The 19,560-nt window shown below is 41.9% G+C and overlaps 1 protein-coding gene across 1 annotated transcript in view; it reads left to right on the top strand.

Moving 5' to 3' along the window:
• Positions 1 to 19,200, top strand: part of PTPRJ (protein tyrosine phosphatase receptor type J) — a 161,200-nt gene extending 142,000 nt beyond the window's left edge. Inside the window, exons 15-25 of the mRNA XM_058526935.1 lie at positions 62 to 149; positions 1,943 to 1,984; positions 2,509 to 2,517; positions 2,619 to 2,706; positions 4,746 to 4,836; positions 6,463 to 6,536; positions 6,640 to 6,774; positions 9,149 to 9,268; positions 12,259 to 12,419; positions 13,724 to 13,859; positions 15,588 to 19,200. Coding sequence (XP_058382918.1) covers positions 62 to 149; positions 1,943 to 1,984; positions 2,509 to 2,517; positions 2,619 to 2,706; positions 4,746 to 4,836; positions 6,463 to 6,536; positions 6,640 to 6,774; positions 9,149 to 9,268; positions 12,259 to 12,419; positions 13,724 to 13,859; positions 15,588 to 15,746 — 1,103 coding nt within the window. The 3' untranslated portion in view covers positions 15,747 to 19,200. The remainder of the gene's footprint in view (positions 1 to 61; positions 150 to 1,942; positions 1,985 to 2,508; positions 2,518 to 2,618; positions 2,707 to 4,745; positions 4,837 to 6,462; positions 6,537 to 6,639; positions 6,775 to 9,148; positions 9,269 to 12,258; positions 12,420 to 13,723; positions 13,860 to 15,587) is intronic.
• The last annotated feature ends 360 nt before the right edge of the window (positions 19,201 to 19,560 follow it).

The raw sequence follows: 19,560 nt of genomic DNA, 5'->3' as shown, positions 1-19,560 counted from the left end.
GAGGCTGTTCCTTTTGTTCGTGAGCACCTCCTGAAGTGCCTCCCATTTGGACTCTTCCCAGGTGTCATCTGTGGAGCGGTTTTTGGATGTATCTTTGGTGCCCTGGTTATTGTGGCTGTGGGAGCCTTCATCTTCTGGAGAAAGAAAAGGTGACTATTGCTTATGTTCATAATAAGACCCTACTTTTCAAGGGAGCTTTTTATTATGGAAAGTTTCAGATGTTCACACAACTGGAAGGAAGAGTGTAATGAGCCCCCATGTCCCCATCATCCACAGTCTTGACTCTCTGGCCAGTCTTATTTCATCCCAACCCCCAAGCTGGAGGATTTTAAAGTGGATCTCAGCCCTGACCTCTGGTCATGGGTAAACCCTGCAGTGTCGGGTGCTACTGTCAAATGTTCCAGTTCACAAGTCAGTTTCGTAGTGTGAAGAGGTTTTGTTTTAGAGTTGGTTAAGTTTGAACACATGCTCCATCTCTGACTGGCTGTTAGGGACCTTAGTCTTAATGTCTATGATAATCTGTGATATGGGGATAACAACAATGCCTACTTGTGATGCCGAGGAGCATTAAAGTGCTTCGACAGTGTCTTGTACCTCATATGCTATTATTATTATTTCATCTCCACAACTACCTTTTGGGGTGGGTAAATAGTAAAAATAGCAACTCTGTTTTGAGCACTTACAGTGTTCCTGGATTTGTGCTTTCCGTGAATTCTCTATTCACGAGGCTGCGTGAGGTGGGTTTTGTAAGCCCCGTTGCAAGGAGGCAGAAGCTGAGTGTAGGAAGTGTGGAGGCAGACTTGAACCTGGTCTTTGCTCTCCATCGCACAGCCTCTCGCCTGACCGTGTGGTGTGTGAAGCCTGTGTGTCAGCTGGGAGTCATTCTCTGTCATTAGGTGCTGCCAGCCAGGGGATTTTCATCCTGGCCCAGGGTTCCTAACGCGGCTCCGCCCGGTTCTTCTGCCGCGCTGTTGACAGGCAGTGCTGCGTTCCAGCTTTTTGCATTAGATTCTGATTTCTTTTGCATGGGAGGGGTCAAAAACAGCTTTATTGTTTCTTGTTAAAATAAAAGTAATACCTGCTTATATAGAAGAGAAGAGCAAAGAAAATAGATAACCCATAATCACAGCACCCCCACAAAGCTCCTCTTAACATTAATATGATTACGAAACTCACGCACAAATGCACACACGCACAAATGGAATCATACTCTACATATGATTTTCTAGCCCGCGTTATTCACTTAAGACGTTGTGGAGGCTCCATTTCTTTTTCATTTGAAGTAGCTCCAGAGTATTCACTTGTATGGATGTTATTTAACCAATTTCCTGATGTTTTCAGTTTTTTTTTTTTTTTTTTTTACTCATAGTTACTTATCCTTGTGCCTAAATCACTGGGCACATTCGTGATTATTTCCTTAGGCTAATTCCAGGCTGGGCAGTTGCTGGGTCGCTGGGGATGCGTGTTTTCAATTTTGTACTGCCAGATTGCCTTCCAGAAAGTTTTTTAAAAAGTACTAATAAGGAGTTTAGCCAGCAGTGCAGGAACGTACCAGGTGCCCTACCACCTGCCAACACTGGATGTATTTTCTGGTTTGTTCCAGTAACTTATCAGAAAGGCTTCCTCAAAAGCAGAGTATGAAATGAGTCTCAATTTACAATATGATAATCCTGCTGATACATGTATTTGCCCAAGGAAATTTCTAAAAGTTGCTTAAGTAAGATTCTCCCATACTTTTAGATGGTATAAAAGAGAGTGACTTCACAGATTTGTCATCAGAGTTTGCTGATTAGACCATTAAGCTTAGTATCAGTGAGCAGGATTTAATGTTGTATATGAACTGATGCCCAGGGAAAATACATTTTGTAGATACATGAAAGGAACAAAGCACGGAATTAACCTTTGTTTGTCTAATGGGTCTTTTTTTTTCCTTTCAACACAGGAAAGATGCAAAGAACAATGAAGTGTCCTTTTCTCAAATTAAGTAAGTCTCTCCAGTTACGAGCTTAATTTTAAGACATTTAATCCCCCCATCTGTTCAGTGACTACATAGGGGATTTTTGATGATGCTGTCATTTTTCCTGATTGACACATTTGGCTGTGATCATCCAGAAGTTCTTGCTGGCTTTGTTATTCTGTAAGGAATCTGTGTTAGTCTGCTGAAGCTAGCTTCCTGCCATGTTCTATTATACTTGTCATATTCTACCAAGAATTCTGCCAGTCAATATATATATTGTGATTTAAAAAATGGGTTATCAAGATCTAGGAGGAGAGAAGAACTTGCTCAAAGTCACAAAGCCAATCAGTTACATAAGTCTAGAAGTCAGATTTCCTGATTCACATTTCAGTGTTTTGTAAATAACATTATACTGACCCCTCCCCCAAAGCCACCAAATTATACTATAGTTTTTGTTCTTTTGGGAAGATGTTTACTATCATCTCCAGAGTCATGGTTGAGTTAGTTTTTCTAATTGTGTATTTTTTTTTCTTTCCCTTTCTATGATGAAGACCTAAAAAGTGAGTAACCTGTTTAATTTTTTTATAACTTGTATTTTTCTATTTTGAGTATGAACTTTATTGAATGTAGAAAATCCCAATACATCATTTTGTTTTCTTAGATCCAAATTAATCAAAGTGGAGAATTTTGAAGCCTACTTTAAGAAACAGCAAGCAGACTCCAACTGTGGGTTTGCAGAAGAATACGAAGTATGTGGTTGTAAATATTGTGTTTTTAATTGCTTTATATTTTTCCTGGAAGTTGGAAAACTGCCCGTTTTTGTTTTATGGTGACGCTTTGGGTAAGAGGCGCCCTCTTGGAGGGGAGAGAGAAGCTCCTGCATGTTCCCCCAGGGGTCCCACTGTTGCCGAGTTGGCTGTGAGCGCTAAGACGTCCCTTCCTTCCAGTGGATTATATGTCTGATCTTGTTGATACCTGAAGATTATCCAGAGAGATATAGAAGCTGGGATTTCAAGTTAGAGGGCTATTAACTAGAATAATTAGGAGGCTATATGAGCTGGAAAGAAATCAGAATGGGGCATTTAGGGGGCTGGGGCTTGATGACTGTGTGGTCCAGGTTGGCTCTTGAGGATTATGTGAGGTCCTACAGAAAGAGTTTCTGCTTTTCAGTCCCCATATGCTCTCCCCACTAAACCAGCCCAGGAACTGGCCCCCCCTACCCCCCCACCCCCAAAGGCCCTGCACACTTGCCCTCCTGCTGCAGCGTCTCTGCCTTTACTGAAATCCTCCTTACCGCTTGTGTTAGTTTCCGTGTGGCTGCCGTAACAAATTACGACAAACTGGAGGCTTAAAACAACAGAAATTTATTCTCACAGTTCTGGAAGCTATGCTAAATCCAAAATCAAGGTGTCAGCAGGGCAGTGCACCCTCTGAAGCCTTTAGGGGGAGAATCCTTCCTTGTTTCTTCCAGATTCTGGTGGCTTACAGCGTTCCTCGGCTTAGGGCTGTGTCACTCCAATCTCGGTCTCTGTTTTCTCCTTCTACTCTCTGTGTCTGTTCTCTGTGTGTCCTATATAAGGACACCTGTTATTGGATTTAGGGCCCACCTAGATAATCCAGGACGATTTCATCTCAAGATTCTTAGATTAATTACATCTGCAAAGACCCTTTTTCCAAATAAAGTCACAGTCACAGGTTACAGGGGTTAGGATGGGGACATGTCTTTTGGGGGCCACCATTCAACCTACTATGCAAGGTCACCTTCTCTGGGTCATTTTCTCTGATGCCAGCAGGGGGACTTGAATTCTCTGTCCTCATGCCTGTTTCACCTGTGACGTTGTTTGTTACTGATATTCAGCATTAATTTAATTCTGCCTTGTTGTAAGGTAGTTATTTCTGTCTACACCTCTCTCCCAGGTTGTAAGTTCCTTGAAGGCAAGGTTTCCTTTTTCTTTTAATCTCTGCATTAGTTTCTGAGGGCTGCCATAACAAAGCACCACAAACTGTTGGCTTAAACAGCAGAAAAGGGCCGGCCCCATGACTTAGCGGTTAAGTGCGCGTGCTCTGCTGCTGGTGGCCCAGGTTCGGATCCCGGGCGAGCACCGACGCACCGCTTCTCCAGCCGTGCTGAGGCTGCGTCCCACGTACAGCAACTAGAAGGATGTGCAGCTATGACATACACCTATCTACTGGGGCTTTGGGGGAAAAAATAAATAAAATTATAAAAAACATCATGACTATAAATGTGAAGAAAAGGGACAGAATTGAAAAACAAAACAAAACAAAAAAAAAAACCAGCAGAAAATTATTTTCTCATATTGGAGGCCAGAAGTCCAAAATCAAGGTGTTGGGCAAGGCCATGCTCCTTCCGAAGCCTCTAGTGGAGGATCCCTCTTGGCTTCATCCAGCTTCTGGAAGCTCCAGGCATTCTTGACTTGTTGGCAGCATGACTCCCATGCCTGCCTCCGTGTCCGCATGCTGTCTCCCCTCACGTGTCTGTATCTCACTGTCTCTTCTCCTCTTATGAAGGCATCAGTCATATTGGATTTGGGGTCCACCCTACTCCTGTGTGACCTCATCTTACCTCGATTACATCTGCGAAGACCGTAGTTCCAAATAAGCTTAAATTCACAGGTCCTGAGGGTTAGAACTTCAACATATCTTTTTGGGGGACATGATTTAATCCGTAATATTCCTGCATTCTCACTTTATTCTGTAATACTCTGTGTTCAGTAGGTGTAATATCTGAATACTAAATAAATGAAGAACTCACTTGTTTTATTTTTAGGATCTGAAGCTTGTTGGAATTAGTCTACCTAAATATGCAGCTGAACTGGTTGAGAATAGAGGAAAGAATCGCTATAATAATGTTCTGCCCTGTAAGTTGGTTTATCCACATTATCTTCCCTTTTTTTTTTCTGTCATTGGCCATCACAGCTCTAACAGTAGAGGGGGCGGGGCATCGATGGGACTAACCAGCCACTTCCACAACCGTTCATTAGTCACCTAGCACGTGCTGAGTGCTGATTCAGGCCTCTTCCGTTGTATTCAGTCCTCACGAGAACCTTATGAAATAGGTTGTAGAATATCCATTTTGCAGATGAGGAAAATGAGGCACAGAGTGGGCGGCTGATTTGTTCCAAGTCACACAGATGTTTGTGGCAGGACCAGGCTTTGGACCAGGTCTGTCAGTGTCATTCTGGAAAAAGGCCAGAGTCTGCTCTTAGCCCCTCTATGTTGCAGCCCCTTTAATTCAGTTAACATAGTTCTGGAGTGAAAGGGAACGGGAAGAGGACAGGCAGGAGTCACACTTTCTGCTTGTCCAGACACGTCTCTGGTTGGCTGAGTGCTTTCCACAGCTAAATATGAAGTATTTTAGGATTCCTTCCTGTTGTCGAGAATTAACAATGTCTGTAGCCTAACCCACAGGGATCACACCAAATCGGGTTTAAAATGAGAATCATTTACTACATCATCCATTAAGACAAAATGTAAACCCTAGTCCATAGAAGGTTCTTTGCGGCTTCTCTTTTGGGTGGGAATTAGGGCACAGAAAGATGTGTCCGTAGATCACAGCTTTGTTCTGATTTAGCCCAAATTTATAGGCTTTACTGATAATTTTTTACACCAGGACATTTGAAGACATTGTCTTTTATTTGAAGCTGTGTTTTTCTTTGCTGGCCTAAGACATTAATTCTGCCTAAATTCAGGATTTTCTAGCTCCTGCCTTCTTTCTCCTCATTTTCCCCCATGGTATTGACAGCAGGCATTGACCCATGTTCTGAGAGAAATGCTTGTAAAACTAAGCTGGTGAGATGACATTATTTAGAAAACATGAGAATTTTATGTTTTAGATCCTGCCACTCAGTCATCTTTTACGTTCAGTTTATTTTTGAAGTTGGTACCATCTTTTTATAATAACTTTTTTATGAGAATTGAGAAAATGTGAAAAGGGTGGAAAGGTTAAGCTGGATGTCTACCCACTAGAACAATTTTATTTATTCCTAGTGGAAAGGCACTGGATTTGAATTCTGCCACTTACCAAATGTTGCTTGGAGAATTCACTTAATCTCCCTGACCCTCAGTTTCCTCATCTTTAAAATGGGCATAAAAGCTTGTAGGGTGGTTTTGAGGAATAAAATTTCTTAGGGCATTCCCTAGCTCAGGGCACACACCCTAGGATGCTAATAGTAGTAGGTTTGTTTTGACTGAGGAGGTGGTCTGGCGTGGTTAAGAGTTTGGGCCCTGGTGCCAGGCTGCTGGGGTTCGAACCTTGGCTCTGACACTTACTAGCTCCGCCCAGGTAATCATGTACCTTCTGTGTGCCACGGTCACATATGGTGACTGCGAGGATTAAATAAGGTCATATATGTAAAATGCCACGCTATGGACCTTCAAGGTGTGACAGAAGCCTCGTGGTGCCATTTTGTACTTTTTTCTCTCTTGTGTGTAACTCTCCTAAACGTTTACTCCTAATAAGGACCTTTTTTCTCTTAATGTCATAGATGACGTTTCCCGTGTGAAGCTTTCAGCCCAGAACCATTCAACTGAGGATTACATCAATGCCAACTACATGCCTGTAAGTGGGGAGATTCTCAGAGCACTGGCTCCTTAGGATGAAATCTTCAGAGCTCCTTTTTCCCTGTCTTTGAGATTAAAAATGTGTTGCTTTCCATTTTTAGGGCTACCATTCCAAGAGAGATTTTATTGCCACGCAAGGACCTTTACCCAACACCTTGAAAGATTTTTGGCGTATGGTTTGGGAGAAAAATGTATATGCCATTGTTATGCTGACCAAGTGTGTTGAACAGGGAAGGGTGAGTACCTTTTTAAGAAAGATTATGAAATGAATTAATTCATTGTTACCGTGGTGGAAGGGTAAATATCTTCAAAACCATTGGTCTTGTTAGAAATAAGACTCCTTCAAACATTGGTACCTCTGTTCTTAGAAACTTGTTTTCAGTCTTTTTCTTCGCCGAGAGAAAAGTTTAAAATCTACTTTATTGTTCCCTTCCTTTGTGGGTAAATATCAATGTTCTTTGTTCATTAAGTCGCTGCTGCTGGGGTTATTAAAAAGCAGGAGTTGGGTGAGTGCAGTGGAGAAGCTCTCAGGCCTGGAGCAGGAAGATGCTGCTTACAGCGCTGCTGCATCCTTCATTAGCTCTGTGGATGGGTGCGCGCCCGTCGCGTCTCCAAGCAACCAGTGTCTTCATCTGTGTGATGAGGGATTGGCCCAACTCGGTGATTTTCAGACTTAGTTTTTAGCGCTGGAACCCTTTCTTGACACCACATCTCAGACTTCTCCCCAGATAAGTCTCAGGAGTTCCCTGCCCCCATCATGGCCTGGAATCCCACAGCCACTTCCATCAAAGATAAGATTTCTTCTAGTAATAATAACCTATGTTTCCATAAATGGATCAAGGAGAATTGAAAAACGTGCTAAATTAATCAAATCTGCGCCTGAGGAATGCGACGCAATGTTGCTCTGTGAATATTTTCACGTAGGTTTGTTACTTGAGGAATAGGATAGGAGTCGAGTCCCTGAGCCAGTGGTTCTCAAACTTTACTGTGTAGCAGAATCACCTGGAAGGTGCTTCTGCCTCCAGAGTTTCTAATTCAGCAGGTCTATGGTGGGACCCGGAATTGCATTTCTGATAGTTCCCAGGTGCTGCTGCCTCTTATGCTCCAGGGTGCTCACTTTGAGTAGCACCGTCCTAGGGGATAGTGGGAACCCATCAGGCATCATTTCTCTCAATATTCTTTATTTTGCTTTAATTTAGCAGATGTTTATCCAGCCCCAAGTATGTGTATGGTCCTGTGCCAGGGGCTGGGGATGGAGGAGGGGGAGGTAACAAAGAGCAGGAAGATATGGTCCCATCTTCACGTTACTTCTGATGCAGAAGGATGGGTTCTGCACCCACTTCTTTGCATCAGGAGAACAGGCTCTTAGACAAATGAAAGAACATTGTTTATGAACACAGAAAAATTTATGGCGCCATGGAGCCTGTGGCCTCACACATGGAACATTCTCAAAATATGTGTTAGACAAACAAAAATGACATAGTTAACAGAGAACAGGAAAGTGAATTTAGATGGTCCCCTGTTCATCTTAAGTCAGGAGAGGAGTGGATGTTACTGACCCTGGGTGGAAGGGGAAGGGAGCCAGTGTATTTTCTGCACTAGATACTCCGTATATGTTATTTCTTTCTTATAACAACCCCGTGAGGTGTAATTATTTTATAGCTGGGGAAACTGAGGCTCAGAGAATTTAAGAACTTGCCCACGAGGTAGCAACAACAATCCAGCTGGTTAGAGACCAAGCTGGGCATCAACTCCATGTCAGTGTGTGTCCCAGTCCCATGTTCTTTCTTGAAGCAGGGGTCCAGAAACCGGGATCTTTCAAAAAAATACAGATCCCCCGCCAGAGTCAGAATCTCTGGGGGTGGGACCCAGACATCTGTTTTTAAAACAAAACAAACCTCCCAAGTGAGCCAGGTAATCGATCAGGTTTGGAAATCGCCTGCAGTGGGGCACATCTCGGGAAGGGGGGTGTGTGTGTGTCTGTGTGTGCATGTGTGTTTTAAGTCACTTGCCAAATAGGGGTTCAGATATTTTTAGGGAGCAGTTGTTTCCTGATTTTCATCTCTGTTCACATCTGCCCACTGACTTTATAAAAATCGAAGACTGCAGAATGATTTCATTGGGTCCTTTTATTGGTGTCTGTATTTGTATTGCAACTCATGTGTATCTAAAAGAATTGGGTAGAGTTGTCGTTTCGTCTGTCTGTTTGGGGTTATAGGTCAATCGGAGAAGTTTAATTCGGTGAATAGTTGTGGAGTGGCTACTGTCGAGGCCAGAGGGAGCTGGGTGGGCACTGTGTCCCCTTGCGAAGGGACAGTGCCTCTAAATCAATTTTCATGTGGAAATGTGGGCTCCGTAATGGCCAGAAATTCTGATTTTTTCAAGAGAAGCCAGTAATCTGGATTTTTATGAGAAAACTCCCAATTTTAAGAGTTAGCAACAATTATAAATGGTAAACATATAAATTATGAATTAAAACTATTGTAAGCGTCAAAACAGAACCCAACTAAGGTACTATTCAGTTTTCAATATCTGGTCTCCTTTGTGAGGCTATAGTGATGGCAGACGGTGTGATCTGAGTCTTTGTATAAGAATCCAATTTTATCCTAGACCAAATGTGAGGAGTACTGGCCCTCCAAGCAGGCGCAGGACTACGGGGACATCACTGTGGCAATGACATCAGAAACCGTTCTTCCGGAATGGACCATCAGAGACTTCACAGTGAAAAATGTAAGTAAGAGGTCAAGATGGATAGGTCTCATATAAAATTACTATAACTTAATTTGGAGGTGATACTTTTTAGGTTGATATTAACCAATATATTCTTTTATGCATCAGAAAAATATTTTTGCTCTCTTCTTTACAGAATAAAACAATCCCTTTCTACATACACTCTAAGGCAACGTCTTAGCTTTACTTTCTTAAGGAGAATTTCGTAAGTTATTCTTGAATAAAATGAATCTTAAGAGCATGGCTCAACATCAGTAACTCCTTTCCTTCCACTCTAGGTGACTTGCTTGTGGGGTTTTTGTTAGAAACAAAGGCCTTTTGGATGATTTGGTTGGAAATATGGCGTTAAGAGTGGAAAATTGCAGGGCCGGCCCGGTGGCGCAAGTGGTTGGGTGCGCGCGCTCCGCTGCGGCGGCCCGGGGTTCGCCGGTTCGGAACCCGGGCGCGCACCAACGCACTGCTTGTCAAGCCATGCTGTGGCAGTGTCCCATATAAAGTGGAGGAAGATGGGCACGGATGTTAGCCCAGGGCCAGTCTTCCTCAGCAAAAAAAGAGGAGGATTGGCATTGGACGTTAGCTCAGGGCTGGTCCTCCTCACAAAAAAAAAAAAAATAAGAGTGGAAAATTGCTGTTGGGAACAGTTTATGGTAACCATTACATCAATAGGATTCCAGGACACATACACATGGCCTCCCTTCCCCACAAAAGTTATGAAAACAAGTCCAATTAAATTGTGTAGGCAATTTAACTGTCTGTCTAAACTGACTGTCTAGGAAGTCAGTTTATGTGTCTGTTTTCTTTTTTTTTTGCAGCTGTTTAAAAATAGAAGCAGTGTCCTGAAGCTACATTGATATCTTTTGATGGGCATGTGTATTGGTGTCACCTTTTGCAGTTTATATCGAGGGCTTAAAAATGTCCATTCCCCTTTGATCTGGTGGTTCCAAGTTTGAGAATCTGTCCTAAAGAAACACTCTGAAATACAGGAGAAGGCTTATCATTCGTAAAGATGAATCTCAGCCTTATTTATAATGGAGGGAGAATTTGGCAACCATGCAAATATCTAGTTTTTGCAGATTGGATAACTAAACTATAGGTTATCTAGTCACTGTATCATTATTCAGCTATTAGAAATAATGACTATGTAGACTGTGTAATTACTGTGAGTGGAAGTTAGGATGTAATTAAGTGAAACATACTAGGAGAAAAAATTTTATGCATATTATGAATAATGCATCAAAGAGACGCCTGGAAGCAGATTCAGTGGAGTTGAATCTTATGGGGGATTGGTGGGTTAGGTTCTAGTTTTTGAGAGTTAGCCTTGATTTCATAAATCATGGATAGAGTGTAGTGTATTAAGTATTAACTCTTTACTAATTGCTGAGTCTCAAAGGCTCTGGCCTCGATTAATATTTCAATTCCTCTCCTGCAGATGCTGTCAAAGCTGTTATCATGCACCGAATTGGCCGCATAAACAATGTGATTCACAATAGTTGAGAATCCCTTAAAACGTCATACTTATTTCTATAGATTTCACCCATTTTAAATGGACGGGTTGCTTTCACTGCTTGGCGTTTGCCCTTGTGGAGGGGAATTGAGGGTGGAATTGTCCACGTCATTAAAAAAAAATTACTATTGCTATTATTATTATTTTTTATTAACTAAACTCTGGACTTGATTCAGATTTCATGTTTTTCCACGAAAGCCCTTTCCTGTTCCAGGATCCAATCCAGGATGCCACACGGCAGTTAGTAAAATTTTACTTTTTAGTTACACAAAATGCAGGAATATATTTTCCTTTTTACAAGTGGGAACATAACAGATAAAGGTAAAGATTTCCTTTGACTGTTGCCCCTAATCTGGGCCCCTTGGCCCTTTTGCAGAGATAGTACTGAAAAGGCTGACTTCTCCCCTCTCTCTTTCTCTCTTATCTTTCATGGCTGGTTTCTTTCTTTGGACGACTGCTTTTGGTTACATTTGTGAATGTTAACGTTTGTGTATGATGAGACTTCGTAATACCCTCTTCCCTCACTCTTCCTTTTTTTTTCCTACTGTTTTCCACATTTTGAATAATGTGGATGCATTGCTTTTATAATGTAGATACATTTTTAAAAAATAAATAAGCATCGAAAGGTAGCTGTCATTAAGGAGATGGAAATGCCTGCCGCCCAGATGTAGGGAGACACGGGGAGGTCAGCCTAATGTGGGCTTAATGAGTACGGTTGAATCTGGGACAGGAGTGGCCCAGCCTGGGCGGAGTTCTGGTAATTAGAGGTACATGCTTCGGTCTGTGGTAGGAAACCAGTCTGTGTAATAACTAACTCTGTTATAACAAGGGCCACTTTCTATTATCCGGCTGATGTCAAAATGGATGGTTTCTTTGGGGGCTCCTTTCTCAAACCCATACAGTTCTAAATATTTACTTGGTGCTTGCTAGTTGCCTGTCACTTTATTAGCTTCTCTGGAAGGTGTGAATTATGAAGACTGATTATCATAGTTGTATTTGTGTAATTCACGTTTGGTTTTTTGGTTGGTGACATTCCCAGGTGGGCTCGGGGATGGGGTTTCTGAAGCTCTAAAGAGGTGCAGGTGTAAGAATGTGAGTACAGTATCGGCAGGCAGTTGTGGTGGAAAAGGAAGAGCTCTAAACTCAGAATCAGAGGACGAGGGACTTCTGCTGCGTCTGAATGGAGTGTTGGCGAAGTCACTTCACTTCTCAGAAACTTGGCTGCCTTGTCTTTGAAGGGGGCTAATAAACCCTCCTTCTTGGGCATATTATGAGGATTTGATGAGCACATCCAAGTCTGTGCAAACACTTTCTCAGCTGTTGTACCAATGTAAAAGTCCCATGTTTCGTCGTCACCCCTCCCATGTAGCTGCCTTGCAGCTGCCCCGTGCAGTTCAGCACTCAGGGACTGCCTGATTTCGCTTGCCTTTCTGATGTTCTTAGGGAGCCTTTCTCTCTGCATCTAACCTCTTTTCTTGGCTTTTAGATCCAGACAAGTGAGAGTCACCCTCTGCGACAGTTCCATTTCACCTCCTGGCCGGACCACGGTGTTCCTGACACCACCGACCTGCTTATCAACTTCCGGTACCTTGTTCGTGACTACATGAAGCAGATTCCTCCCGAATCGCCAATTCTGGTGCATTGCAGGTATGCAGATGACGCCCCACATGTGACAGATTTCAAACGTAATTATAGATATGGACACTTGTGAAAAGCAAAGCATAGGAGGGAATGCAACAGGCATTTATAAATTCAGGAAAGGTTTGGATAAGGGACCATAGACTTGTTCCCTAAGTCCTGAGACTTTAGAACAGTGTGTTGGCAAACTATAGGCCATGGGCCAGATCTGGTCGGCTGCTTGTATTTTTTTTTAAACCATAATGTATTTTAATTTATTTCTTATTTATAATATTTTCTTGTAAAATATTTCAACCTTACAAAAATATAGAGATTAATAACAGTTTAATAAAGCATAACATGAAGCCGTATATGTTTCTTTTTGTTCATATTACATTACGGATGTAATTAAAGTCTCTGCTTACTAGTTTCCCATCCCATTTTCCTTCTCATCTAGGTAAATGTGGCCCTGAAGTTGATCTATATCATTCTCTTATATGCTTTTATAGTTTATTATATACGTATGTATCTCTATGGTTTTATGTAGCTTTAAACTTTTACCTGATTTTTATGATGTATACGTCAACCTGCTTTCTTCATTCAGCATTTGGTTTGGTATTTAACAATGTTGAAACACATAGCCCTACTTGACTTTATTTATGTATTTAAAAGTATTTTTTTTTGACATACAAAAAGCTATGCATAATTAATGTACACAACTTGATGAGTTTGGAGATAGGTATCCACCCATGAAACCATCACCATGATCTCTTTGGCTGCCTATTTTTGTAAATAAAGTTTTATTGGAACACAGCCATGTCCATTTGTTTACATAATGTCTGTAGTTACTTGCATGCTACAATGGCAGAAAGTGAGCATTTGGTCTGTGGAGTCGAAGATATTTACTACTGGCCCCTTACAGAAAAAGTTTGCCACCCCCTCCCCTAGAACAGAAGGAAATTAGCTTTGAAGCTAAAGGAATTAATTTAGGACAGAAGAAAGGAGGGGCTTTGTGGCCCTATGGGGAATAAATTGATGAAATTTGCCATCCTAGGTTATGGTGGCAACTTGGATTGGACTGAGATTCAGGAAGCTCTAGCAAGATGTTTTATTTGTGGTGTTTGACTCAAAAGAATTTTAGGACTTGGGTCCCAGTCCCAAGCTAGTGTAGTCTGACTTGCTGAGGGTTCAACTGTGCAAATGTTTAAGGATCCTGGGCATTGCCCTCAAAGCCTGGTAGTGGAGGAGAGCAAGATATATGTACAAATGGGGAAATCTGAGAGTTTACAGTAGAGGTAACCCATGATGATGTGCTTGTTTCTCCTGTCTTTCAGCGCTGGGGTTGGAAGGACAGGCACTTTCATTGCCATTGATCGTCTTATCTATCAGATCGAGAATGAGAACACTGTGGATGTGTACGGAATTGTGTATGACCTTCGAATGCACAGGCCTTTAATGGTGCAAACAGAGGTGAGGCCAAGATCTGTGTTTGATATCCACCCTCCCCATCCATTTTTAAAAGGTTGCATCATGTCGCACATTTGTGTTAAAATATTTCACCCTTCCAGATCTTTCTGGCTCTTGGCTGTGAGGTAACACTAGATTTCTTTAAGATCCTAAACTGAAGTTGAATTGTCTGATACAGTGACAGAGTGGTGCTGATGTCAGCAATGGAGCTACGAACCGAGATAGTATCAGGATCCTAATCAAATAATCTTAGCAAGCCTCTGAACTTTGGCTTCTGGGTTTTAAACTCATAAAACTGGCATTTTCACTCTTTGTTTCTAAGAAAGTCTGATCATCTTTAAAATAAGCTAATGAAATGGACTTATCAAATATTAATGATATGAAATAGCATAATGCTGCTTTAAGCATTAATGTGGCAATGTGTCCTCACCCAGCCTTGTAAATGTTAAAAACGTCAATTAGCATAGCTAAAAAAGGATGGCTGGCCAATTCAGAAAATGAATGCTTAATATCTACAGTGTCATTTGTGTAAGACTGTTGGATTTGGCTTTCCCTGAAATGTTCCTGATAAACATTGTTTTCGAGGCATGTTCTCAACAAATATATTGGGAAACAGCCTTCCTCAGCGCTGTAGGGGTGACTGTGCCTTGACTGGGATGAGAGCAGAATATTAATTTTGTATCAGGCTGTCACCCTGTACCAATTTAGAACTCTATGAATATGTGCTGTGTTTTTGAGTCTAGCAGGGAATGTTCTAGAGGCCTGGGTACATTGTGTGCTTTGGGGTGAGTAGCATGGTTGTTTGGAAAGAGTGGAATTCACCTCCTGTGATGGTCAGAAGAGAGATTTTCTTTTTTCTGCTATGATTGTATAGTGTAGTAGTTCTCAATCTTTTATCTTCTTTTGAGAAACACAGAAATCTCATACCTGCTACAAATTCTTTTCTTGTCTCTTTTTAATTTTGAAAAGAGTACAAACCTGTTCATATTAAAAAACTTAGCAATACAGGATTATATGGAGTGTATTTTTCTCTTTTGCTTTTTCTTCCCCAATCCCACTCTCTAGAGGTAGCCAATGTTTACGGTTTGTATATATCTTTACAGGCTTCTTTATGTACATTGGTAGAAAAACACATGTACATATACAGAGTATGTTTTGAAAATCACGTCCTATTTTATATATAATGCTGCCCTGTGGTTTTTTTTCCCTCTCATTGCATCATGCACATCTTTCTGTGACAGCATGTACCTCTTCTTCCTCTTTTTGATGGCTACCTGCATATTCTGATATGGTTGCCTGAAGGGTGGTCCTCACCCAACTCTACCCCCATCACCTGCTTAACCCACCCTCTCTGTTGAGAGTCACAATTTACTCCTTATTCTGCACATCCTCACTAGCCAAGAAAATCTTATTGGATTTTCTATCGTTTGAATGTATCTGTGCATTATTTCTTCTACTCCTTTCTTTGCTCTTCCCCAAGATTCTGGTATTTCTCCTTGGAGAGCGAAGGTGTGGGGAGTCTGCCCCTTTGGTTGAGCATCACTGATGATGAGAATCTTGTTCTCTGTGCTGTCAGATTTCACCAGGATGTTGTTACCTTTTGACACATGTTAACTTGAAGTGTTCGCTGGTGGGTGGGGTTGGGGGGTTGGTTATCTGTTTGAAAATAACCTTGGGTGCTGATCTCTGGCGCCTGTGCTCATTTGTTCTCTCTCTTTCCTTTTCTAACAGGACCAGTATGTTTTCCTCAATCAGTGTGTTTTGGATATTATCAGATCCCAGAGGGACTCAAAAGTAGATCTCATCTACCAGAACACAAATGCAATGACAATCTATGAAAACCTTGCACCGGTGACCGCGTTTGGAAAGACAAATGGTTACATCGCCTAATTCCAAAGGAAACCTTTCTGGAGTTAACCAGACCGTCACATCCACAGCAAAGGAACATGCCCCGATGTTGACATGTTTTTATATGTCTAATATCTTAATTCTTTGTTCTGTTTTGTTAGAACTAACTTGAGGGTGTGAAGCTGCACACGTAAAACATGACAAATGAGAAGTTGGGGCTGTCGGGGGCTGTGGATGGGTGGTGAGCAAATCAGTTCTATTCCTGATTACCACTGGGATCAGTTCACTTTTTTTGTTTTTTCTTGAGAATTCCGGAACACCAGGAGAAGTGAGCTATGATTTCCTTTTTCTTTTTCAAAACAGATTCTTTTTAAAAAAGACTATTTTATATGATTCACATGCTAAAGCCAGGATTGTGTTGGGTTGAATATATTTTAAGTATCAGAGGTCTATTTTTACCTACTGTATCTTGGGATCTAGCTGATGGAAAATACATAGTTGTGGATGATGATCATGTAGGGAGGGGTATGTGGTGCCTCTTCCGCCTGAGTTTTCTATTTAAACATGTGCCTTTTCTGAATTATGCTTCCACAGGCAAAACTCAGTAGATATCTATATTTTTGTATTGAATCTCATAATTGGAATATATGAAATATTTAAACAGTAGTTTAGTATCAGAGGTTCAGCCTTCTCAGTAACATTCCTGTTCTCAGTTGATTAGAGGAGGCCCCTCCCCGCCTTCCCCCTTCCCCCATTTTGTGCTTTATTCTTTCTGCCCCTTTCCCTCCCAATTTGCCCCAAAGACACCTCTGTTGGCCACATTTTCAGCCCATTGGTTGAGTGACAGTAGAAACTATATGTCACCCTGAGAATTTCTGGGGGAAACCCTATAGTGATGTAATCTCCATTTCTCATCCCTGTTTTATTTTTTTTCTCAATTCTCTATTTGTTAAGAAGGATTATTTAAAGGTGCAATATGTGACTTAGTGATTCATGAGGCTCTAGGTTTTTAGTAACGTTTTACTCAGGTTGGCATTTTATGTGTCTGTGTGTCCGTGTATATGTGTGTGTGTTTTTAAAAGCGTGGCAATCTGTGAACACTTCAGTGTGAAAACAGTGTCAAATTAATCCCTCCTTCCTCAAAGTCCACTGGCTTTAGTCTGTATCTGCAGTGACACATATTGGTATCTACTGTATAAATATATACTAAACTCTTAAAACAGTCATTCCTTTGAATTGAGGTGTACAAAGTTTGAATTTGTATCAAAGATGTAATTATTATTTTTAAAACCTCTTTTCACTATACTGCTGCTGTAATTACTTTGATTTTTTTTTTAATGTAGATTAATTTTTTTTTTGCTTCAGGTGTGTATTCACCAAGAATTTCAGAATTTATGTGGATTTATTTTATTGGTACATAATCTGTCAACTTCTCAAGGCATTAACATGAAAGGATTTGTTTCTTTTTATTTTATATTGTGGCTCAGGTTATATTTTGAAGAAGTTTTGAGTTTATCCTCCAATAGGCAATGAAGTGTACAAGGTCTTATGAAGGAATTACAATCTCTGGAGTCCTGTGGCCGTTTTCCACAGTAATGAATCCTGCTGTAAACTTAGGACAAATGTGTCCTGTTGAAAATGGGAGCGGGGACTTCTCTGAGGCCCTGGTCACTGTTGACCTGTGGGAGCCCGTCTCCTCACCCTGCCATGCTCCTCAGCTCGCCGGCACTTTGCTAACCGACTGGACGTGTTAGTGGGAGTTTTAGGGTTATGAAGGGTGAACCGCATGTACTGAAAGCCCTTGATTTGGTTCCGAGGTTTCATGCTGTACGTCTTATCTCCCTTTCCCTTTGAGGTACTTAAAGGATTAAAAGGAAAGGTGGTGGTGGTGGTGTCATATTTTGGGAGAACCTTACTTCCCAAATGGAAATTGCACTTTTTGCTGGAGGCTTTGCTCTCTTTGGTAGTAAGCAGTTCTTTCAGTATCAGGCCCTAAAGGAGTGGGCTGGCCTGGCCATGTTGGACCCTCTTGGCTCACCTGCAGAGGGGCCTTTGGCTCTGTAGGTCTGAATCAGGGAGGCCATGCCATCCCGGGCTGTTGGGTGAAGCTGGGTTTGGGCAGATTGCTTCCAAACCCTCACACTGGTCTGCCCCTCAGGGCATGCAGATCTTGGAGAGTTCCATAACTTCATTCAGAGGTCCCTGTTCAGGCAGCATTTCTGTGGGCCACACCCCTCCCCACTCCAGTTTGTCAGGAAACCATTGTGATGGATGCCTAGGTGTCAAATCCCCATAGATGCTCCGCTCTGCCCACATGGCTGTCATGGAGAAGTCGGAGGGAAGGACTTGGCTCTAAAAATCCCTTTAAAAGATTAAAGCAACAAGAATTATAAACACTGAATAAAAATGCAAAAAAACAGAAACCCTCCTCCCTTCCACCTGGTATGGGCCTGGGAAATGGGCAGCAACCCCACAAGCCGCCCTTGGACATCATTCCCAATCTCAGGAGGAAGGCTTGTGGTGGAGAGGTCTGGATTCCAAATGGGCAGGTCACAGGAAGGTCACGATACTTCTCTGCATCCTGAAGAGGGCTGGGGACTGGGCTAGTGGGGGTGGTGAGGGTATTTATAGCACAGTGATTGAAAAGGGAAGATTAATGTGTAAATAGAAAGGACACACGGGCTGGGGGTTGGTCATAGAAAAGAGAAGGTGCTTTTGAGCTCCTGTTCCAAACGCTCCAGGAACGATGAACTAGGGAATGTGAGGAGTCCAGTGCAATGGAGGGGATGGTGTGATCGCCACTGCTTAGTATTTGACAGTTGCATCCAGGAAAGCAGTCAGGGGATTATTGAAAGGACCAAAGATTGGTGGTCAGTTGGTTTGGGGGATTTGGGCCATTGACATCTTCACCCAAGAGCAAGGACTTTTTGTCTCCAAAGTCAAATCTAGTGGTGATTGACACAAGTAGAAAATGACATGTGGGGTCTGTTCCCTGCGGCCATGTAGTGCCCTCCAGCTTGACTTTGGCATCATTGACTCCACTGGATTTGGGCCCCATCAAGTCAGAGGCTCTTGGGGGGTGGGGCCAACCGTGCAGCTGACTCACATTCGTTTGTCATCTGGGATGGGAAAGGCTGGTTTTCTTTTCAAATGCTTGATTGTGCTTATTGAGCTAACAGGCCTTGGTGACTGATGTTGATTTGCCTCAAAGTCTAAGTTCTGAGTTTCCAGACTGTGTAGCAGCCGAGTGTTCCACATACTGTAGCTTTTTTCCCTGGGGGCACATATGGATAGGACATGTTGATGTGGACTCTAAAACTGTAATTTTCTTGTAACTATTTTGGAATGATGCATATTTCTAATGTTTGTTATACTTGTACAGAGTATTGCTGTCGGTTGCTTTTTTTTTTGTTTGTTTTTTAAGGAAAAAAATGGCCTGAAAAAATTTTTTAAAAAGACTTAACAAATACCAAATATAAAAAATGTCAACACATGATGCTTTTGTTTGTTTCTTTTTTTTCCCCTCCTTACTATATGTCCACACTGTTTCATCTACCAAGCAGTTTACAGGCTGCATTCAACTGGGGCATCCTTAACAAAAACACATTTCCCTTGGTGGTTTTCCACATTGGATTAGTTTGCTAGGGCTGCCATAATAAAGTACAGTAGACTGGGGGCCTTAAACAACAGAATTTTATTTTTTCACAGTTCTAGAGGCTGGAAGTCCAAGATCAAGGTGTCAGCAGGGTTGGTTTCCTCTGAGGCCTCTCTCCTTGGCTTGTAGACGGCCGTCTTCTCTCTGTCTTCACCTGGTCTTCCCTCGGTGAGTTTCGGTGTCCTAATTTTCTCGTTTTAT

The sequence above is a fragment of the Diceros bicornis genome, chromosome 31 (assembly GCF_020826845.1).
Source record: "Diceros bicornis minor isolate mBicDic1 chromosome 31, mDicBic1.mat.cur, whole genome shotgun sequence".
Taxonomy (NCBI): domain Eukaryota; kingdom Metazoa; phylum Chordata; class Mammalia; order Perissodactyla; family Rhinocerotidae; genus Diceros; species Diceros bicornis.
This window is presented reverse-complemented; position numbering and strand designations above follow the sequence as displayed.